This window comes from Gorilla gorilla, chromosome 19 (genome assembly GCF_029281585.2).
Source record: "Gorilla gorilla gorilla isolate KB3781 chromosome 19, NHGRI_mGorGor1-v2.1_pri, whole genome shotgun sequence".
In the NCBI taxonomy this organism is placed as follows: Eukaryota; Metazoa; Chordata; class Mammalia; order Primates; family Hominidae; genus Gorilla; species Gorilla gorilla.
The window spans coordinates 69,003,449-69,022,905 of record NC_073243.2 but is presented as its reverse complement, the minus strand read 5'-3'; the positions used below and the strand labels follow the sequence as shown (position 1 = coordinate 69,022,905).

The following is a 19,457-nucleotide window of genomic DNA, read 5'->3' as shown; positions in this document are numbered from 1 at the left end:
TTTGTGTCTAGCTAAAGGATTGTAAATGTGCCAATCAGCACTCTGTGTCTAGCTCAAGGTTTGTAAATGCACCAATCAGCACCCTGTCAAAAGGGACCAATCAGCTCTCTGTAAAACGGACCAGTCAGCTCTCTGTAAAATGGACCAATCAGCAGGATGTGGGTGGGGTCAGATAAGGGAATAAAAGCAGGCTGCCCAAGCCAACAGTGGCAACCCGCTGGGGTTGCCTTCTTTTGCTCTTTACAATAAATCTTGCTGCTGCCCAGTCTTTGAGTCCGCACTGCCTTTATGAGCTGTAAAACTTACCACGAAGGTCTGCAGCTTCACTCCTGAGGCCAGTGAGACCACGAACCCACCAGGAGGAACGAACAACTCTGGCTGGGATGAACAAACTTCAGATGGGAGGAACGAACAACTCCAGATGTGCCACTTTAAGAGCTGTAACACACCGCGAAGGTCTGCAGCTTCACTCCTGAAGCCAGTGAGACCAAGAACCCACCAGAAGGAAGAAACTCCAAACACACATCCAAACATCAGAAGGGACAAACTCTGGACACACCATCTTTAAGAACTGTAACACTCACCGTGAGGGTCCGTGGCTTCATTCTTGAAGTCAGCGAGACCAAGAACCCACCAATTTCGGACACAACTTCTCCTTCAGCTAGGTGGACATAGTGACTCATTTCTAAGGAATAAAATATAGCAAAATAATGAGCTGTCACTTCCCAGACTCTAATTTCCATCCTTCTTCCCTCTTCCATTTCCTCCCTGGCTCTGAGCAAAGCCAGCTGCTAGGCTGTGAGCTTCCCTATGGAGAAGTACATGTGACAAAGAACTGAGGGAAGCCTTCAATGCAGTAGCAAGCAAAGAAATGAATTATGTCAACAACTACATGAAGGAGCTTGCAACAAGAACCTGTCTCCATTGAACCTTCAAATGAGAGTGCAGCCCTGGCTGCCATTTTGACTGCAGCCTTGTGAGAGACTTTGAGAAAGATATATTTCAGCTAAGCTGCTCCCAGATTCCTGATCCAGAAACTGTAAGATAATAAATGTTTATTGTTTTAAGTGGTTAAGTTCTGGGATCATCTATTAGACAGTAATAGATAATTAATACAGAAACTGTGCCAAAAGTAAGGGCCCCATTAACTCATTCATTTATTTGTTCACTTAACACTTATTTTTTGAGCATTGGTGAGATAAAACCATCCCAAGGACAAGAAGAGTCCTCTGTCTTCTAAAAGTTTCATTTTATAGAAGTCCACGAACATCTAGAAAGGGCAGAAGTATTGAAGGCCCAGTCAGGGAAGGCATTCCAGAGAAGGTAAACTGAGTTCTTGGCCAGAACTCGTTGGATAGATAGTATTCAACAGGCAGGCAGGATGGGGACAAAACAAGTGGAGAAGTGAAAGGATGGTGGCAGACAGGAAACAGGTTTAGAATCTGAGACTCTACAGGTTCATGAAAAGTATGAGGGGAAAAAACACAGAAGAGAAAAAGCAAGATTCATTTAAACTTTCCTTTCTGGCCAATCACCACCAGCATCAGGGACTCTGTGGAAAGAAAGGTCATCCTCTGCCGACCCTAATATTGTACATACAACTTGTTAATTCTGTCAAAGATGGGAATGCAGAGGACATAATTTCTTCATTTGGTTTATTGTACCATTTCTGATGAGACCATTGTTATACTACTACATTGTTCCTAAGCTTGAATGAACCATTTATCACCAAAAATGAGGGAGAAACAAAGCAAAAAAAAATTTTCAGATGCAACTTCTTGAGGATTTATATCTTATCAGCTAGACTCTAGAAATTTACCTAAAATGTTGTATGTGTGTCATGAAATGTGGGAAGAGAGAAATTTTTAAGCCACAAATGCAAAACACCATTGGAAAAGATGACAGAATGATGATTATCATAGAGTTTTGAATTCCAGATATACAACAAGTGCACATGTGTGTTATTAGCATTAGACCTTTCCATAGCTCTTTCTGGAGTGTTTGGAAGAAATATTATAAACTTTACTCTGAAAATATTCTTTATTTCAGAAGTGAAGCATTTGAAGAGAAGATATAGGATCCTCTCAAGCATCTGTTAATGTTGTTTTTATCACTGGCATCAATTTTTAATGTCTTATTTAACTTAGACATTTCAATGATGAACATTGTTATGGAGGCTGAATTGTGTCCCCTCTAAAATTCATATGTTGATGTTTTATCCCCTAATACTCACAGTGTAATGGTATTTGGAAATAGGGACTTGAACGAAGTAATTAAGATAAAATGAGATTATATGAGTGGCATTTATCCAATGTAAGTGGTCTCCTTATAAGGAGACTAGGACACAAACACGCACAGAGGATCACGTGAATAAAGAGAGAAGATGGTCATCTACACACCAAGTTGAACGACCCTCATTAGAAACCAACCCTGCCAACAACTTGATGTTGAACTTCTAGCTTTCAGACCTGTGAGAAAATAAATTGCTGTTGTTTAAATTACCCAATCTGTGATATTTTTTATGGCAGCTCCAGCAGACTAATTCAGCAGTCCTTATAGTTTCACAAACAGAATAAATGGAAAAAAAAATTCACTGAAACTTGTTACCATCCAACAGTAAATGTATTTAACTCATCTATAAACAGTTTCACATAATTTTCTCACTTAAAAAAAACTTCTGTTAACAAAAGACATTCATTGGAGATGCATTTTGAAATATACATAATCTAAATTTAAAAATTAAAAAGTCATTGTCCTTAATCAGTTAATATTACAGTTTATTGCCAGTGGTTTTTCTTTACAAATACATACACTAATGGTTCAAAATATCCTAACGCATCATGGATATTTTTTACATATTGTCAATGTGACTTTGGGCATATTGTTAACTTCCGTACACCTCAGTTTTGTCATCAGTAAAATGAGGATAATATGAACCGTTCAGGTTTTTGTTAATGATTTATATTAAAGTGCTACATACAAGGCACTTAATGAAGTGCCTGGCACCTAGTAAGCAAACAATAAGTGGTCTGTATTATTTGTATGTCCTGCATTTTACCAAAAGGGGGTCTTTCTGCATGTTATTTTTGCAATCTGCTTTTTTTCATATTTTATATAGCTATTACTAGTTATTTGTTACATTATCTTTCTGGGTATAAAAGTTACCCACACATGAGAATGTCCTCTCCTGGTCTCATGGAGTTTTTGTTTGAACAGCCTTTCTTCAAGACTCTCAGTGTAGAATTTCATGCAGTTTTAAGACTCTTGTTCTGTTAGCAATCTCCTTTTGTTTAGGAAAATTTCTAAAAGCATAATTGGGGTTGAGAACTCACTCAAATTTGAGACATTGCCAGGCAGTAAAGGAAAAACAACAGTTCTTGCTGACTCTGCATCACAGCTGCCAGATGCGTTGGTTAACTTGTGGAAAGGGAAACAAAATGGAATTGCGAAATGAAATGCTTTGGAGACCACAAAATGGTGGGGGCAGAATTGAAGTTTACTCCTCTGGTACTTTTAGTAAGAGTTCTAAGGGTCATCTATATGCCAAGCCCACAGGTCTGAGCCAGTGGCAGGCTGCCATGGGGTGGAATGCACTGATAAGAGGCAACTGCAGTCAGGGTAACAAGTGTACCAGGAAGCCACCTCTTCCATGCCTCCTACACCACCACTGCCACCAAAAAGCAACCTCCTTCACCTGAAGTTTTGTTCACTGAGCTTTCCTAAAAGGCATAAACTCACAAGAGAATTTCAACTTGAATTTTTTAGGATGAATGAGTTTCTAGTTCTTTTTCAAAGTGGGTGTCATGGGGGGAAGGAAACAGCTTGAGAGAACACTCAGCCCATGTGTGTAAGAGACACCAGCTCCAAAGGGTGAAACAAATAAAAGGAAAGCTGGAGGCTGAAGCTTTAAGCCAGCTAAGTCTTGGTTTACCTCCAACTGTGCAAGGGCCAGTCGAAGCTGTGCAGGGGAAGGGGTGTTGTGATAGATAGTCAATGTCGCTTACAAACACCGTGTGGCTATCATGAGGAAAAACTGCATCCTAGCAGGGCATCAAGATATCACTTTTGTACATGCAGGATAAGGCTGTCTCCATATAAAAAAACACCTGCTTTTATCCAGAGGCACTTTATGGAGCAGCCTTGGGCCCTATAGAAAGACACAAGACAGGAAGTGTGGTGAGCTCCTGCCTGTCAACAGTAGTTCTTTCTTCCAGTGCTTCCATTATCACATCAAATCAAATCAACGTATCTTTGTCAGGTGTCCAGGATGGGCAAGACCTGGCATGAAGGTAGCTCTGCCAAATGGAGGCTGCTCTGAGAAGGTGGCAGCTCTTTTTTGCAGCAGCTGTATCAGAGAACTTTGGCCTGGGAGGCTGTGAGGAAGCCAGTGATAGGAAGACTGGAGGAGAGAGCCACATCTCATACCAAAATGGTCAATTGTCACATATGTCTACATTGAAAAAGGAGCAAGTGATACCACAGGCTGAGCCAGTAGGGCTTTCCTGCCAGCTAGCTTTTTCAAAAAAGACAAAATTAGATTGTCTCTGATGAGAAGAATTTAACATGGATCTTTGAATAACCCTAAGAGTCAGATGTGACTTTATTTCATAAGAGATAAATTTCATGGAACAATATGTTCAAGAAGGTGGGTCAATGGCAAAATATTGCTGCAGTTGGTTGTATTTATTTTAATATTGTTCTTTTTTTAATTTTATATTTTTACTCAAGAAGATGTAATTTTTTAAATTTTATTATTATTATTATACTTTAAGTTTTAAGGTACATGTGCACAACGTGCAGGCTTGTTACATATGTATACATGTGCCATGTTGGTGTGCTGCACCCATTAACTCGTCATTTAGCATTAGGTGTATCTCCTGATGCTATCCCTCCCCCCTCCCCCACCCCACAACAGTCCCCGGTGTGTGATGTTCCAAACAAACAACCGCATCAAAAAGTGGGCAAAGAATATTGTTCTTTTCTGCTGGTTTTTCTACCAGAGTTTGAAAGCATGGAACATTGTCAGCATAAACTTTATGATATAAAGATGGCTGCAGTAAGACCCCTAAAATAACACAATTTCCAGACTATTGTTTACAAGTACAACTAAACAATTTCACTCATTTTTTGTCAGTATGCCTGAAAACATGGGTTCTTCATTTCTTTGTCTGAAAAATGAACATTGCACTGCCAGATAGATAATGATGCCTCCCAAGCCTCCCTAGCCTACAGTTTTCTAAAGAAAACTGCCAGCTAGAACCCTGTGGAGGAGAATTGCAGCAGACTATTGGTCCTAATTATGACTGCACACAAGAATCACTGGAGAATTTTAAAAACTTGTAACTGTCCAGGCCAGGCGTGATGGCTCACACCTGTAATGCCAGCACTTTGGGAGGCCGAGACAGGCGGATCATGAGGTCAGGAGATTGAGGCCATCCTGGCTAACATGGTCAAACCCCATCGCTACTAAAAATACAAAAAAAAAAAACTTAGCTGTTCATGGTGGCACACACCTGTAGTCCCAGCTACTCTGGAGGCTGAGGCAGGAGAATTGCTTGAACCTGGGAGGCGGAGGTTGCAGTGAGCTGAGATCACACCACTGCACTCCAGCCTGGGCGACAGAGCGAGACTCTGTCTCAAAAAAAAAAAAACAAAAAACAAAAACAAAAAAACTTGTCATGTCCAGAACCTACACGCAGATTCTAATTCCAGGATTCTAATTAATCTTGGAGGGGGTTCAATTTATAAAGGCATTATAGAAGATTCTGCTTTGCAGCCAGAGTTGAGAGCCACTGCTCTAGATCATTCCATAAGCTAGGGTGGCTGGCTTAAGTAAGACTCTAGCTGCTCTCCGCTATATGCAATTAATCTTGTTAATTAATTGAAATGGCCTGTGTCAGGATCTTCAAGATCATCCCCATATTCAGAGATTTGCTAGAAGGACTCATGGGACTCAGGAAATCACATAGCTAGGATTTATTACACAGATGAAATAACAAGAATACACAGTGAGATCATAATGGAAAAAGACACAGAATTTAGAGAAATCCATGCACGGGCTTCCTATGCTCTCTCCTTCTGTAAAGGGAGACATGATGTGAGTGACTTACTTCCTTCAGCAATTAAAAATGCTGTACCATGTATGCAATGTTTCTGCCCAGGAAATCCCACTAGAGACTCAGCGTTCAACATTTTTATTGGGGGCTCGTCACATCTACTCTCTGCATAACACATGCCAAAATTCCAGACTTGCAGAAGGAAAGCAGGTGTTCAGCATAAATCACATTTTCACAAACAGTCTAGGCACAGTGAAACTTCTTTATCATTTGGAATTTATTCCAAATAATTATCTGTGGAAATTATTGTGCTAAGGGCCAACCTTGCAAGCAGACCCTACTAAAAATAGCAGCCTTAGGCCTGCTATGTTGACATTCTGCCCATGGCCCAAAACAGAGATAATGAATATCAGCTAGACTAATAAATTATCTCTCAGGAATTTGACTTGAAAAACACAAAGAGCCTCAGGCAGTTGATTTTGAAATAAGTGACCAGACACAGAGGAGAGAAGCAAAAATTGAGAGAATGGTTGAGTCGCATCGACGACACTGCTCTAGTGAAGAGAACAAATTCCAGTGGTGAGAATTCAATAAGATAACTTAGTTTTTTGAGCTCTGTCATTCTTGTGTCCCAAATACTGTTTCTCTTTATTCCCTGAAACCTATCACCCCACTTACTCCTTGTTCTCCATGAATTTTCTGTTTTTTAGAGCCACTTCTGTCCTCTCTATAAATCTCAATAATTTTCTCCTTTCTACAAACTTCAATTACTCAGCCAGAGTGAGTTTTTAACCCTTCGAATGGAAAGCGCTAACATATCCACTCACCACCTGATAGTGAGCCAGGACCACCCATGACACAGGCTGGGACAGAGCAACCACTGTCAACCTCAAAGAAGAGAAAAAGAGGAGTATGAGCTTGCCACCCAGAATGGGCTTCACAAAGCCACAACCATCATTTTTAGCAACATGCTGTCTTCCACACTAATTGGACTTTTAGCTGAATTGGTTAATTAATAACTTTGCAGAAATTATTGACAAGTTTTGGTCATGGAGATCATAGAGATTTAGTCCCTGTGGATCCAGAATAAAAGGCAAATAATTGAGAATGGTGCAAGAATTTCTAGTTTTACACCAGGCACAGTGCTTCACATTTGTAACCCCGGCACTTTGGAGGACTGAGGCAGGAGAATCACTTGAGGGCCATGAGTTTGAGACCAGTCTGGGCAACAAAGTGAAATCCTATTTCTTTTTTTTTAATATAAAAGACGTAAAATTTATTCTTTTTTTATTATTCTACTTTAAGTTTTAGGGTACATGTGCACAACGTACAGGTTTGTTACATATGTATACATGTGCCATGTTGGTGTGCTGCACCCATTAACTCGTCATTTAACATTAGGTATATCTCCTAATGCTATCCTTCCCTCCTCCCCCCACCCCACAACAGGCCCCAGTATGTGATGTTCCCCTTCCAGTGTCCATGTGTTCTCATTGTTCAATTCCCACCTATGAGTGAGAACATGCGGTGTTTGGTTTTCTGTCCTTGCGAGAGTTTGCTCAGAATGATGGTTTCCAGCTTCATCCATGTCGCTACAAAGGACATGAATGCATCCTTTTTTATGGCTGCATAATATTCCATGGTGTATATGTGCCACATTTTCTTAATCCAGTCTATCATTGTTGGACATTTGGCTTGGTTCCAAGTCTTTGCTATTGTGAATAGTGCCACAGTAAACATACATGTGCATGTGTCTTTATAGCAGCATGTTTTATAATCCTTTGGGTATATACCCAGTAATGGGATGGCTGGGTCAAATAGTATTTCTAGTTCTAGATCCCTAAGGAATCGCCACACTGTTTTCCACAATGGTTGAACTAGTTTACAGTCCCACCAACAGTGTAAAAGTGTTCCTATTTCTCCACAACCTCTCCAGCACCTGTTGTTTCCTGACTTTTTACTGATTGCCATTCTAACTGGTGTGAGATGGTATCTCATTGTGGTTCTGATTTGCTCTGATGGCCAGTGATGATGAGCATTTTTTTATGTGTCTGTTGGCTACATAAATGTCTTCTTTTGAGAAGTGTCTATTCATATCCTTCACCCACTTTTTGATGGGGTTGTTTGATTTTTTCTTGTAAACTTGTTTAAGTTCTTTGTAGATTCTGGATATTAGCCCTTTGTCAGATGGGTACATTGCAAAAATTTTCTCCCATTTTGTAGGTTGCCTGTTCACTCTGAGGGTAGTTTCTTTTGCTGTGCAGAAGCTCTTTAGTTTAATTAGATCCCATTTGTTAATTCTGGCTTTTGTTGCCATTGCTTTTGGTGTTTTAGACATGAAGTCCTTGCCCATGCCTGTGTCCTGAATGGTAATGCCTAGGTTTTCTTCTAGGGTTTTTACGGTTTTAGGTCTAACATTTAAGTCTTTAATCCATCTTGAATTAATTTTTGTATAAGGTGTAAGGAAGGGATCCAGTTTTAGCTTTCTACATATGGCTAGCCAATTTTCCCAGCACCATTTATTAAACAGGGAATCCTTTCCCCATTTCTTGTTTTTGTCAGGTTTGTCAAAGATCAGATAGTTGTAGATATGCGGCATTATTTCTGAGGGCTCTGTTCTGTTCCGTTGGTCTATATCTCTGTTTTGGTACCAGTACCATGCTGTTTTGGTTACTGTAGCCTTGTAGTATAGTTTGAAGTCAGGTAGTGTGATGCCTCCAGCTTTGTTCTTTTGGCTTAGGATTGACTTGGCAATGCAAGCTCTTTTTTCGTTCCATATGTACTTTAAAGTATTTTTTTCCAATTCTGTGAAGAAAGTCATTGGTAGCTTGATGGGGATGGCATTGAATCTATAAATTACCTTGGGCAGTATGGCCATTTTCACAATATTGATTCTTCCTACCCATGAGCATAGAATGTTCTTCATGAAACCCTATTTCTATTAAAAAAAAAAAATCTTAGTTCTATGTAACTCATCCATTTATATCTTGGTCTCACTCAATGTTTAGATGGACATATCTATGAACTTCAACATCTTTTTAAACAGTGAAACGATCACAGAACTATTCAGTTCAGATTATGTGAAATGCCAGCTTTCAGGTTAAAGCCTTAAGCCTTCCTCTATCAAAAGATCATTCATTCAGGGAGAAATTCTCCTTCCCGAAAAAAAAAAAAATCATTCCTTTATTCCTCTCCATTCTACAGCTCATTTTTCTACACTAACACTTTCCATTATCATTGCATATTCTTTCTACCACAGTTGTTGTTGATTTAAATAAATAGTAGAATCTGAAAACAGGAAGAGGTATTACCAATCATCAGAATTCAAGCCTCTGAGGCCAGGCATGGTGGCTCACCCCTGTAATCCCAGCACTTTGGGAGGCCAAGGCAGGCGGCTCACCTGAGGTAAGGAGTTCAAGACCAACCTGGCCAACATAGTGAAACCCTGTCTCTACTAAAAATACAAAAATTAGCCAAGCGCGGTGGCAGGCGCCTATAATCCCGGCTACTCTGGAGGCTGAGGCAGGAGAATCGCTTCAGCCCTGAAGGTGGAGGTTGCAGTGAGCCCAGATTGCCCCATTGCACTCCAGCCTGGGCTATAAGTGAAACTCTGTCTCAAAAAAAAAAAAAAAAAAAAAATTCAAGGCTCTGGTTTTAAATATGAGGATTTGGAGACCCAGCAAGATTTTAGAGTTACTCAAAATCTCACAGTTGACTAGAACCAAAGCCAGAACTAAAGAACTCGGATCTTCTGACTTTCAGGCTAATTACCACTCTAGTTCTTTATCTTGTTTTGTTTTGTTTTGTTTTGTTGTTTTTCCTGTGCAATTGAATTTAGGCTTCAAAACTATGGGTATCTAAGGACTATCTCTAAAGCTTTTTATCTTTTTGTCTGTTCTCATTCCCAGAAAATATTAACATTCACAAGTCTGTAAATTTGTGATTGTGCAATAAATAAATAATTCAAAACTCTCCAATTTGCTAATGTTTGCTGACTAAAATTACGTGTTTCTAAAGAACAGGAAGCTGTGCTCAAAATTTGTACTTTTCAGTCTAAGAACAAGTCAGCACGATGTGTTGTTTGTCATAGTTATATCTAAAAGAGAATATAACCTTCACTCACTGGTTTACTTTTAAAACTATATCACATGACAGTGTTCAACTCAAAGAAGGTAAATGTTGCTGGGCGCGGTGGCTCATGCCTGTAATCCCAGCACTTTGGGAGGCCGAGGCGGGTGGATCGCGAGGTCAGGAGATCGAGACCATCCTAGCTAACACGGTGAAACCCCGTCTCCACTAAATATACAAAAAAAAAAAAAAAAAAAAAAATTAGCCGGGCATAGTGGTGGGCGCCTGTAGTCCCAGCTTCTCGGGAGGCTGAGGCAGGAGAATGGCGTGAACCCAGGGGGCGGAGCTTGCAGTGAGCAGAGATCACGCCACTGCACTCCAGCCTGGGCGACAGAGTGAGACTCTGTCTCAAAAAAAATAAATAAATAGAAGAGAGTAAATGTTACCTGTACAGCAACTGCTTTACTCAGAAGTCAGGCGTCAGTTAATCTATGAGTAACCAATGGAGAGGAACTTAGCTAACCATTATTAGAGTCACAAATCAAGATGCTCTCAGAGCATTTAATGAAATGTAGAAATATATTAATAATGCACAGGAAAACAGAAAGTGAAATGCAGAAATAATAATATACAGGAAAATATTTAAAATGATAAGCACTAGATCGTATAATAAATCTTTCAATGTCATAAAAACTCAAGCATGAGAGAGATCAGCAGAGATAGAGCTAGTCCAACTAATATTTTCTAACTAGGCATTTGTGCTTGAAAGTAGTTAAACTAGAACATTTTTGCCCCTGAGGCATATTAGAAAGCCAAGACAGCTTTGGGGTCCAGCTGATTCTTCTATTTCTTCTCTTTGTACAATGAATATCATACTATTGTATAATGAATATTGTATTAATGTTATTGAACACATCCTTATGTGCTGGAAAAACTGGACATCTATATGCAAAAACAAAAAAGCCTCAACTTTATTTCACAGCATACACAAAAATCAACTCAAGATGGATCATGGATCTAAAACTATTACACTTCTGGAAGAAAACACAGGAGAAAATCTTTGTGACCTTGGCTTAGACAAAGACTTTTAGACATGAAATCCACAAAAATTTTTGCTCTTCAAAAATCGCTATAAAGAGAATTAAAAGACAAAGTGACAAACTACCAAAAGAAAATGCAAAAAAGGATATCTGATAAAGGACTTGTATCTAAATATTAAGAAATCAAAAAATAGTAAAACAACCGAATTTTAAATGGGCAAAAGATTTGAACATGTGACTGGAGAAGAGATACAAATACAAATGGCATATAAGCACATGAAAAGAAGTTCAAAATCATTCGTTATTAGGAAAGTAAAAATTAAAACCACAATAAGATACTATCATTTTCTTACTAGAATGGCTAAAATTTTGTAGGAGGAAGTCTAGTGCTAACAAAGCTATAGAGCAACTAAAATTCTCGATATTACTAGACAGAATGTAAAATGGTACATTCATTTTGAAAAATGGCTCAACAATTTAATATAAATTTAAATATAGATGTACCATATAGTCCAGCAATCCCACTCCTAGGTATTTACCCAAGCGAAATAAAAACTTATGTTGAACTACCTCACATTCACTAGGATGGCCATCATAAACAAAACAAAACAGAAAATAACAAGTGTTGGCAAGGATGTGGAGAAGTTGGAACCCCTGTGCACTGTAAAATGTAATGTAAGATGTTGCAGCTGCCTGCAGAAAACAGTATGGTTGGTACTCAAAAAGTTAAAAATAGAATTACCATATGATCTTGCAATTTCACTTCTGTGTATATGCCCAAAATAATTGAAAGCAAAGTCTCAGTGAGATATTTGTACACTCATGGTCATAGCAGGATTATTCACAATAGCTAAAACATGGATCCAACCCAAATGTTCATCGGTAGGTGGGTAGATAAGCAAAGTGTAGTATACACATACAATGGAATATCATTAGGCTTAAAAAGATAGGAATTCTGACATATACTACAACATGAATGAATCTTAAGAATATTATGCTAAATGAAATAAGCCAGTCATATAAAAACAAATACTGTATGATTCCACTTACCTGAGGTACTTAGAGTAGTCAAATTCACAGAGACAGAAAGTAGCATAGTGGTTACCATGAGCTAGTGGGAAGGGGAATGAAGAGTTACTGTTTAATAGGTATAGAGTTTCTGTTTTACAAGATGAAAAAAGTTATGGAGATGGATGGAGATGATGGATGAACAGCATTATGAATTTGTTTAATACTACTGAACTGTACACTTAAAATTGGTTACATGGTAAATTTTATTTTATTTTACTACAATAAAAGAACATGGCTGAGAAAGGGAGTTTTGTTTTTTTTTTTGAGACAGAGTCTTGCTTTATCACCAAGCTGCAGTGTGCCACTGCACTGCGGCCTCTGCCTCCTGGGTTCAAGCGATTCTCCTGCCTCAGCGCCCGAGTAGCTGAGACTACAGGCACGTGCCGCCACACCCAGCTAATTTTTTGTACTTTTAGTAGAGATGAGGTTTCACCATGTTGGCCAGGATGGTCTCGATCTCTTGACCTCATGATCCACCCGCCTCGGCCTCCCAAAGTGCTTGGATTACAGGCATGAGCCATGGAGGAAGATTTTTTTTTTTTAAAGTGTGGAAACTGAAGGGAAACCTCAGGGTAGAGACAGAAATTTTTATTTTGGACAAAGAGAATATTTTTATAGCCTATGAGGTAGGATCCAGTAGAGGGAAAGAAGCTGAAAATACTAGAGGAAAAAGTAAACGTTGAAAATTACAATTACAGAGGAGATGGACAGTGAACATAGGTGTGAAAATTTATCTTGAGTAGATGATAATAACTGTTTTCATTATTCCATTATATTGAGTGCTTACTATGCCACACACCCAACTAAGTGTTATGTATGTTATCTTATTTTGTCCTCACAACAACCTTAAGTGGTATATACTCTTTTTTTTTCCATTTAGCATCTGTTTGAATCTAAAACTGAGGTTGGGAATATATAGTACAAATAAAACACAAATGTAAACATAAGTGTCATACCAAAACCTGTGTCTTAATGCCTATGTGAAACCGAAGTAAAGAAATAAGAAGAGACGTGGTATGTGCCTGTAGTCCCAAGCTACTTAGGAGGCTGAGGCAGGAGAATCCGTTGAGCCTAAAAGTTTCAGTCCAGCTGAGGCAACATAGTGAGACTCTGTCTCTACAAATTTTTATTTTAATTAAAAAAGAAAAGAAATAAGTAGAGGTGCATATATTGAAACATTTGCAGGATGCTGAGGAAGAAATTTGTGGGAGTTTGTGTTGGATAGAATTAATGTTCATGAATCCTATGAAATTAACTATTGAGATAGAGGATATCAGACAATATACATCTAGAAAAGTTACAAAGGAAGAAATAGATTAATTGGGGAAGAGGTAACATTTGATGAGAATTTTTCAGAATCAGTGAAAGAATTTAATTCTCAAATATAAGATTTTCATTTCTTAATTCTCAAATATAAGAATTTCATGTAGAAGAGCAGAGATTCACTGAAAATTGCTTGAAGGGGACCTGGCAGCATTGACCACTAAGCTAAACAAACAAAAATTAATTCACACCTAGACACATCAGAATAAAACTGTAAAACACCATAAATAATGAAAAAAACTTAACAGCAGTTAGAATGAAAATATAGATTACTTACAAAGTGACTGTTAGACTAAAGCTGACTTCTCAATAGAAAAAAAATAGAGATCCCAAAATAATATAATAATATCTCCAGAGTATTGAGGAAAAATATCAGCTAAATTATCATTCAAGGGTAGATAAAATAAAACAAAATAAATCTGAATGTGTATGCCATATGCAATGAGCAGTAAGGATTTTCAAATGGTTCTTGAAAGAACTATTATATAAAGGAAGTACTTTAAAAAGAGGAAATTCAACTGAAAAGAAAACAGTTGGGTATAAAAAACCAGTATGTATCAAATAATTTGGTAAATATTTGAGTAAATAAAAATTGGCTATTGAAAAACAGTAATAATAATGACTATTAGATAGAAGAATTTTAATGAGATGAAACTAAAATATTAAACAAAAATGGAAAGTGGAGAAGGTGATTAGAACTAAAGAGTTCTAAATTTCTTTGTTTTGTTCACAAAAATGTAGATATATTAACTTTTGGCTTTTTACAGGTATGCTTTTTTACTTTTTTTTTTTTTTTGTAGAGGTGGAGTCTTGCTATGTTGCATAGGCTGGTCTCAAATTCCTGGCCTCAAGTGATCCTCTTACCTTGGCCTCCAAAAGTGCTGGGAATATAGGCATGAGACACTACACCTGGCCTGTTTCCTTTTCTTTTTTTTTTTTAAGCCAGATTTTATTTGTATTAAAAAAAAAATCCTCAGGAGACTTAAAAGTTCCACAGACCTGAAGATATCAAGGTTCAATGTACAGCTACAGCGAGGTGCTTGCGATTAGTAACTGAGTCATGGAAGGTTCTATAGTGCCTCGGGGACTTCCACTCCTTCATATCACTGCTAGTCTTGACCTTGTGGTTTTCTGCAAGTTCTCGTTGACTGTAACTTTGTAACTTTACACAGGGCTGTCACTCCAGTAAGGAAAAAACAAAACAAAACAAAACCCCTATGGCTATCATTGTTAATCCAGTAGAGAAACTACAGAGTCACAGGGGTCATGTACAACAATGATTCCCGGAATCACAGTCAATAACCTTAAGCAGGTGACAAGCAGACATTCAGAGCAAGACAAGCATCAGAACTCCTGTTTTCCCGGTAGTCCCATCCATGGATAAGCTTGGACAGATTGGTACATGGTGATTTTTTCTTTTTTTTTCTGAGACAGAGTCTTGCTCTGTCGCCCAGACTGGAGTGCAGTGGTTCGATCGTGGCTCACTGCAACCTCCACCTCCCGGGTTCAAGCAATTCTCCTGCCTCAGCCTCCTGAGTAGCTGGGATTACAGGCACATGCCACCATGCCTGGCTAATTTTTGTGTTTTTAGTAGAGACGGGGGGTATGTGGTGATTTTTTGCTGGTATGGCAGGCAGGCAGCTTTTTTAGTCAAAAGAAGGTCAGGAATAGTATCCCCAAAACAGCCAGATGCCCTCCATCAAGACAAACTGTTTTTGGATAAAAAGATCCTGATTTCTTTTTTTAATGTAAAGGTAACTATTATAGGAATAAAATTACAATCTCTTAATTTCAAAGGAAAAGAGACAAGAAATGCTTGAATCCAGTACAACAGGAGTTGACAATTTTTTTCTGAAATGTCCTAATAGTAAATATTTTAGTCACTACAGACCGTATAATTTGTTGCAAATATACAGCTCTAGCATTGTAGTATGAAAGCAGCTATGTGCTATATATAATTGAATGAGTGTGGCTATGTTCCAACAAAACTTTATTTATATAAAATAGTTTGGTGACAACCCCTATAATATTAAGGAGAAAAATAAAAACTTTATTTATATAAAATAGTTTGCTGACTCCTATAATATTAAGGAGAAAAAAAGACACAGAGAGGAAAAAATGCCTGCCAAATAGAAACACAACAGAATGTAAGCAATAGAAATATAACTGTAATAAATAAAATTCATCAAAATTCCTAGTGAAACATACAGTAATTCATAAAACTGACAAAAAAAATCCAACTGTGTGTTGATCATGTGAAAGAAAATTAAATTTTGAGACCCCAAACTCATTTAGCCAAAGGGAAAAGTCAAGCTAGGAACTGGGTCACGAAAACCTGCCTCACCATTTTGGTTCCTAAATAAGATGACTACAAGATGAAAAGCTACACACCTCCCTCATATTTTGTCCACAAGGAAATTCCTAGTGAGCTGCAAGATCTTTTAAGGTGTTTCTGTTAAAATTCCACCATGGCAATGTAAACTGATAGCTTATCTTTATAGGTGCAGTCACTCCTAGTCCACCAGACACAAATGCATATCTGATTGTTCTCCTGCCCCATTTTGTCTATGCTATCCCTAAATTTTTCCTCTGCCCCATTTGTTCATGTCATTTTATGTAAAAAAAAAAAAATGAAGATTCATTGAGCCAAAGGCATGAATAACTATTTTTCCCTACCTCCTCTTACATAAAAATTGTGTACTTCTCAATATCACGGCCTTTCCCCTTTCTTCAGAGAAAGGCATATAGACCTGTCTCCCAGGCATGCATCCCTAACTTTGGCAAACAAACCTGCTAAAATGCTTGAGACTTGTCTCATCATTTTTCTGGATTGACAATCACAAGAGACACATTAAATCATAACTACACCAGAAAGTTTGAGAGAAAGTGGATGAGAAAAGTTAGAACAGAAAAAATACTGAGTAAACTATATTAGTAGAAGACAAAATACATTAGGAGAAAATGTATTATTTGAGATGAAGCTATACCCACCCTGAAGCTATATGCACTTAACAACATAGCCTCAAAATATAAAAATCAAAACTGACAGACTGAAAAGGAAACAATGATAAATCTACAACTACACATTTCTTTCAGAAATGTATCAAGAAGACAAAAACCTAATAGAAGATTTTAACCAAAAAATTTAACAAACTTGATTTGTAGACATATATAGAAGTCTGCACTCAATAATTAGAGAATACTCCTTCTCAAACAAACATGAAACATTTAGCAAAAGTTAGTCATCTACTAGGTCACAAAACCAGTCTCAATAAACAGAAAGCATCAGTAACAATCATACCACATTTTTGGACACACTGCAGTAAAATTCAATGATTTGTAACCAAAGTATTTGAACTAATTAGAGAATTCAGTAATGAGATATGGACTTGGTGGTTTATTTGGGAAGTGATCCCAGGAAACAGAGCAAAGGGGCAAACAGAGTGAGGCAAGGAAGGAAGCAAGGCAAATACAGGATGTTTTATTGTGTTTGTTACCTCTTTGAGCAGCTGTGATACTATCCTGCTTTGGGATCTCCAAGGAATAGTATGGACTGTGCCTCATAACTTTTCATGAAGAGAACAAGAGCCTGGAAAATTTATCCCTTGACTCTGCTGCTCATTAGTTCAGGGCTGCTCCTGGTATTACTCCTCCACAGCTGTAGTCTGTGCCTGTGCAGCCAAGGAACTTCCAGGTCTTCAGGGAAAACCCTGATGTAGAAGAGCAGAGATTCACTGAAAATTGCTTGAAGGGGACCTGGCAGCATTCATGCAACTGTCCCCTACAGGTTCCCTAAAATCCAGTGGCTTGAGGGAATTTAGCATCTGCTACAAATCGCATCCTTGAAAAATTAAAACAAAATGATTGTATGCATTATTTAAGATACATAAATATGTGTAAAACTGTCAAAAATATTCAAGGGAATAATACAAACTACTTCAAAATCATAGTTTTGGGGTGGATGTAAGAATGAGTGTGACTTCAACTGTAGATATAATTAATTTCTATAGAGAAAAAATGAAGAATCTAAAGGAAATATCACAAAATGTTAATATTTATTAATTTAATACATATGAGTATCTAGTTATTATTTTCTGTATTTTTTTATATATTCCACAATTAAACATTGTTTTGAAAGAATAAGTTCTGGTGCTTTCAATAGAAAGGTTTTGCTTGATAATACATGCCATAATCGCTGAACCTTCATTAAATAAAGAAGCTGAATTAGCAAAGCTCAGTTTTGTCTAGGTAGGCCCTGGCCTCCTCCAGAAGCGGAATTAAATGTTATGTTGTTTTCTGTTTCTTTAGGGGAAGTGTCCCTTTAAGGATCTGAACTTTGAGCACATGAGTCAAGCTCAAACAACAGTTTTCAGTCACAAGCTGTCTCAGCAGGTCATGGTGGCCTCCATCTTTCAGTTTGTGGTTATCACTTAAATTATCCTGAAAGAGTATTCTTAGCAATCTTTCAGATTCCTTTCCAAGTCCCTGTCAGTTTAGGTTCACCATTTTTATGGTCTAATTGGTTAATTATCATAAAATGATACACAGTGTACATGCGATCATGCTTTATAGCTGTTGTAAAAATAGATTATCACTCTAACTCTGTCTGGCCACAGGTGAGTTTGTTTTAATGGATTACAACAAGATTAGATTAGATTATCAGTCTACTCTTTTCAATTTACAGAAAATGAGCCCTAGAAAAATCAGATTTTTTTGTACTTAGTAACTAGTAGGTGACAAAGTTGAAAATCAAATTTTGGACCCATCATTATCATCAGTCTATGAGATAATATCTACGTTCCTTAGAGGTTACAGAATAAAACAAGTTATCTGTGAAGATCTAAAAGTATCACTCATTAAGACATCACAATTTATAGCCACCTCATTTAATCACTGTGGATAGCATAAGTGTAATGCATCTGGCACTAGGAGCCATGCTCCCGGTGGTATTCATGTCCAGCCTGTGCCTGTCTAATGCACTCATGCCCCTGGGATCTTCAGAGACAACTACCTTGCATGATTTCATGGTGTGTTAAGGCAGATCTTGTGTGTTGGTATCATCTATAACAGCCTTAGCAAAAGCCATAACATCACTAATGTGATTAGGCACACCCCATCAGAATTATCAAAATTGCCCAGATCATTTGCCATTGGGTCAAAGAACCACTAGACTGGAGAGAACTTTGAGAAGTCACATAGGGCACCTGTATCTAATACAGTGTTTCTCAAACTTTAATGTGTATATGAATCACACAGGGAGCTTGTTAATGCAGATTCTGATTAAGTAGGTTTGTGCTATGGCCTGAAATTCTTCATTTCTAACAAAGGTGATATGAACACTGCTAGTCTTAGGACCAGCCTTGAAGTAGCAAAGCTTTTTCCTGTGCTTAAAAACTGCCCAGGGTCTGTGACAAAGAAGCTGTGCTTCTCTGAGACAGGACACTGATGGCCAGAGAGGGTTGGTGGCAGGTGTTTTGTGTAAGCAACACTCACAAAGCTAGTTATGTGCTGTCTAAATGCTTGTCTACACTAGTCAGAAACAGACTATTTGGCACTGCCAAAGTGCTTGACCCTGAAGGTTGCACTGGAGCATCTAGAAACTCAGAGCTAGTAATTTTGCAAACAGCAAATTTCCCCACTCCTTAATTTAGAAAGAATGAATCATGGTCTATCAGCCTAAAAAAGTAGATTGAAGAGGGAAAAAATGCAACTTGGAATGACAGGGTTCAGATCTGCTATCAAACTCCAGCTCTTTCGTTTACCTTCTGTGTGACCTTGGGTAAGTTGCTTAAAGCCTTTGACACTCAATTTCCGCAAGTCTAAAAGGAAAATCATATTAATATTAACCAAGTCACAAGGACTTTGCACATTAAACAAGATAATGATTTGAAAAGTCCTT

General features: G+C 37.9%; 1 protein-coding gene across 2 annotated transcripts in view; it reads right to left on the bottom strand.

Annotated features, from left to right (window-relative positions):
• Positions 1-652: 652 nt before the first annotated feature.
• The window catches only part of LOC129528046 (uncharacterized), a 134,634-nt gene continuing 115,829 nt past the window's right edge, over positions 653-19,457 (bottom strand). The window contains exons 6-7 of one of the 2 annotated variants that reach the window (XM_063700439.1): positions 19,321-19,377; positions 17,061-17,268 (exon numbers count right to left, since the gene is read on the bottom strand). In XM_063700439.1, coding sequence (XP_063556509.1) covers positions 17,180-17,268; positions 19,321-19,377 — 146 coding nt within the window. In that variant the 3' untranslated portion in view covers positions 17,061-17,179. Of the gene's footprint in view, positions 686-17,060; positions 17,269-19,320; positions 19,378-19,457 lie in introns of those variants that run through there. The other variant, XR_010131659.1, reaches the window with a different exon arrangement.